Here is a 4,498-nt window from a genome sequence, read left to right as displayed (position 1 = left end):
AGGGGGAGTACAGACAGCAATGCTCCTCTGGCGCTTCCCCCTCCTGCAGCACCCGCAGTTTGTGTCTGCAGGCAGGACTCTGTGTGCCCGGAGAAATTTGGGCGTCAGAACAAAACCTTTAAGCGTTAAACCTTGGGCAGTTCCTTGTACAGATGCAGTCTGGATTTCTCCCCTCCCCAGCCTCTCCAGGCTGCAGTATGTCCCTGCCAGCAAATCTCCACTGTCTGCCACCATGGCACTTGGAACTGGAATGCCACATTTGGGGGGACATTTTTTAGGGGCCAGAGGGCAGGGCAGGAAGAGGAATACATCCTTGGAGCAAGGAGTGAGACAACAACCACCTGGGGTGGGTAACGAACCAAAAACATGCATCTGTAACACAATCAAACACACACCAATGCACTGAAGGCCAGGAGCCCGTAATCCAAGGAGGAACTGGTGACAAATACAGAGAAAACAGGACATTTAATGTGCCCATTTCATGTGGAAATCCCAAACTTCAAAACTAAATGGGGCGAGCAGGGGAAAAAAATGTATTTTTTACATAATTCTACGTTTCCCTCATCTATCCCCTGTATTGTTCTCTGTATCTCAAATCAGGGGTGACCTGCTTTGGCAAAAAGAAGATTTTCGGACATACCTTGAACGTAGACAGCGTATTCACAGAGCCCTTGGGACTCCTGGAGCTGCTCTTTGATGACAGCCTGGAAGGACAAAATTGTAAACTCACATCCTTTTAACACAGCTGATTCCAGAGATTTGGTTCCAGTCACAAAAACCACAACCCCACCTGTAACAAGGGCACTGGACCATGACTGGCCCAACCACACAGTGCACAGGCCAGGGCTCTGTGCCAGGAACACTATGGCTCTTTAGTATTCCTCTGTTCATTCCTATTCCCCAAGATAATTAGATACTACCTGGGGAAAACGCCACGAGGCATCTCTGAAAGCATCCTCTGCTGATAAGGCTATCTACTCCAGGCCCTTTGTGAAGAAATAAATTGAACTGGAGCAACTGCAGCTGAGTCAATGAAAGCCAAAAGAACAAACGAGGAGTGCATGGGGAAAAACCGGATGAAAATGCAAATTCTTGCTGGCTGCATCCATGCAGCTCCCAGTTTGGGGTGGGGTGGGTGCAGCTTGGATATATTCCATAGCCACAGCTGGTCCCACCTTTGGGAGGATGAACACCCTGAGTAAGAACCAAGAGCATTATTTGTGCTCTGAGACTCCTCTTTTGTGCAGAAGTGGAAGAGATACAGGGGGTAAGAATAATTTCTGGGTGAGCAGCGACCTGGTGTTCATCTGGCATTCCAGATGTGTATGGTCAGTACCAGCATCCCCTCCCTCCGAGAGGAACAGAAGTGAAGGACCTGAAAACTGAACCTCAAATACAGCACATGGGAGGAAAACTATTATTGAGAAAGTGATTCTTGAGAAGGTATTAACTGAGAAGTTGTTACTGAGAAGAAGGAACGTTCTTATTGACACTCCTCACTTGTAAAGAGAGGAAGGAAAAGGAAGAACAGGCCTTCTGCTGCTCTTCCCTCACCTGTACCTGCTAATTTATATCGATAACTCGTTACAAAGTGCACTATTATAAAGCATTTGACTCAGAAATACCCAACATCTCCTCAGTTCAGATAGTCTGGATTGTTCCATCTACATAAACCCAGATTCTCAGAGCAAGAGAGGGCAATAGAGAGCTATCTTTTAGAGAAATCTGATTCATTCTGTAAACCCTAAGAAGTCCCACAGCAAAAGGCCCACAACTGAGGAATATGATCTGTAATCCCAGATTTCCCCCCCCAAGTTTATTTAAGGTGCTGATGACAGAATTTAGACACAACTGGCAGGACACCAGCCAGTCTCTGTCATCCCTGGGGATGCTGCAGCTGCAGACTCTCGGGGATGTCTGCCTGGCACCTTGCTGGAGTGGCACTGAAAGGGTCAAAATCACTTTAATGCCTTCACTTTGGGGAGTTGATGCCAATAAATAAATAGTTTTTTAACAGGCTTTTAGTTCATTGAAAACTATGGGAGATTTTAAAACCGTTAGAGAGGGAGCATTTCAAAGCACTGAGTGGGAAAGACCAAAATGAATTAACACCACAGGTCCCTTGTTTCTTAGTGAGACTAAACTAATGGATTTTAACAATGCCCAAACTGTCCTGGAATCTTTGATTTTTACTGCAGAAACACTGCTTTGTGAGCTCTGAGGAAAAGCAAAGCTGGCCTGCCAAGCAGAAGAGTATTTATTAGCTGTCTTCTCTCGATTTTTCCCCGCTATTTCCTTGCTTCCATGACTGATGAAGACATGGAGACGTCAGTGTTGCCCTTATATCATCTTGTTATTTTCTCTGGTTTCCTAAGCTGCACATATTTTTCTTTTCTGTACTCTGCGATTCCACATCCCACCACAGAAACAATCGACACACGGATGTACACCAAAGAACTCCAGTCAGACAACAAAAAAGGGAAACAATTTTCTGTTTTGAGGGCTAGTCCCACTTGTGTTTCTATCTGTGCAAACCAACACCTGAGAGGAAATCACTGCACTGATGATACAACGCCCTGGCTCTGCTAATTAGGAGCTAAATGAATTTCCTCCAGCCTGCTCGTTTCCTAAGCACCCTCAGGACCTCTCCAGCAGAGGCAAGTCCTGACCAACCTGGTGTTTCAGAAGCCAAAAAGTCTTTTCAGATCTTTGTTGCACATGCCAGAATCAGAAAGGCAACTCTTGTCCCCCGCTCCTGCCCCTGGGTGCACCCTCTTCTCGTGTTCATTTTATCAGGAAAACACACTGTTAAATAACTATTTGCCATTTCCTTAGTCCACTTACCATTATAATCCCAAACAAACAACCAGTCCCAAACTACTCACCAAGCCCAAGATGAATTAAAGCGTGTCATGGATCATGTGTAAATTGAAAGAATTTTGCTCAAGAGTAACCAGGATATTTTTTATTTACGCTTGGTAGTAATGCTTCCCTCAGCTGAAGTGTTTTCACAGCGTCTCTGAAGGACCACTGAGAAACCTGCACCGTGGAACTGTGTTATTATCAGTTTGGAAAACCCCATCCATCCCTTGGAACAACAGAGGTTTGCAGTTCTTTCCACTTTTCCCCTCCCAGTGACATCCTGAGCTCCAGAGAGCTGCACCCTCAGATCCTGAAGGTAGCCAAGGACTGGAGAACACTGAAGTAATTTTGCTTGGGTTTTCTCTTGGTTCCCTTATTTCAAAAGAAGTCAGGAAAGAGGGTGGTTTGGAAATTGTCAAGAAAACTGTTTTTTCATTACATCAGTAAAATAATTCCCAGGTTCTAGAGGCAGCTCTTACCTTACACTCCTCGTAGTCTCTGCGGACGTAGAGCAGATAAATCAACCAGTTCTTCCTCTCTAGGACTGGCAGCTCCGGTGCTGTAGATGGAAAATATTCACAGAACACAGGGGATCAGACTGAGCAGCAGAGAACCTGGGAGAGATATTCCCAACCACCCCAACTGCCAGCACAAGGCAAGTCATTCAAGAACTGAAATTGCAATTAATGATTTGACTTGAAGGCTGGAGTGTGGACTTCTAACCAGGGTCTGGTTTTATTCTACTTCTCAAACTGGTGGATAAAACACCGTGTTCAGGATAGACACTAAATAAAAGCTCTAAGCAGAAACCTTCCACCTGGTCTACTGGAAGGTGTCCCTGCCCACAGCAGGAGGGTTGGAACAAGATGGGTTTTAAGGTCCCTTCCAACTCAAACCAGTCTGGGATTCTAAAGGACTTGAGGCATCGGCTCCTTCTGGAGCGGCTCCTGGAGTAAACAGCTCCACACACACATTTTAATTCAACACCAACACTGGCTGGAGGAATTGGATTTTTTCAAATGCACAAGAAGCAGCTTGGAGGAAATGAGTTGGATTCACATCTTGAAAGTAGGGCAGAAGAATCAAAGGTCTTTAAGATAAATTTCTGGGAGTGAATGAACAGGAAACGGGCGATACACACAAAAGGAGACTGGGGAGAAGAGGTCTGAAGGTGTGAATAATTCAAAGAGGTCAGACGTAGTTCTTTGAAACTGTGAAGGGACTATGAAACATCACAGGTCTGAGAGACTGCGAAGCTACTGCAGAAAAACACTTGATGCAGTGGAGGAAGAGGAAGCCTTGTGCTCCAGCATTTCAGTGGTGCGGAGCTCGCAGCAGTAATTATGGCAAATCACGGATGGATGTTGCTTAGCGATATCCACGTCGGGTTTACAAGTTGAACACGCTGCTGTGCATTTCATTAAGGCTGGGAATGTACTGCCTGGGACTGGAGTCTCCATTCCGAGGGGTAACCATAGCAACTGGCCCAAAAGCTCCGTGTTTGCAAGTCAATATTGTGACACGAGTGCAGAGGCAAAGCCAGGCGAGGGCTGGGGCAGAGCTGGGGGACGCGGGGCAGGGACAGCTTCTGCAGCCCTTCGGGGCACGGCACGGAGCCCAGCGCCCCACGGATGCT

The 4,498-nt window shown here is 46.3% G+C and overlaps 1 protein-coding gene across 3 annotated transcripts in view; it reads right to left on the bottom strand.

The window, feature by feature from the left end:
• BBS4 (Bardet-Biedl syndrome 4) overlaps positions 1–4,498 on the bottom strand; it is a 33,526-nt gene that overhangs the window by 15,873 nt on the left and 13,155 nt on the right. Inside the window, exons 2-3 of one of the 3 annotated variants that reach the window (XM_008631305.2) lie at positions 3,342–3,421; positions 641–704 (exon numbers count right to left, since the gene is read on the bottom strand). In XM_008631305.2, the coding sequence (XP_008629527.1) occupies positions 641–704; positions 3,342–3,421 (144 nt within the window). Of the gene's footprint in view, positions 1–640; positions 705–3,341; positions 3,422–4,498 lie in introns of those variants that run through there. The other 2 variants (XM_017731135.1, XM_017731137.1) reach the window with 2 other exon arrangements.

This window comes from Corvus brachyrhynchos, unplaced genomic scaffold, assembly GCF_000691975.1.
Source record: "Corvus brachyrhynchos isolate BGI_N302 unplaced genomic scaffold, ASM69197v1 scaffold164, whole genome shotgun sequence".
NCBI classification, from domain to species: Eukaryota; Metazoa; Chordata; class Aves; order Passeriformes; family Corvidae; genus Corvus; species Corvus brachyrhynchos.
The sequence above is the reverse complement of the archived record's forward strand: the minus strand, read 5'-3'. Positions and strand labels throughout refer to the sequence as shown.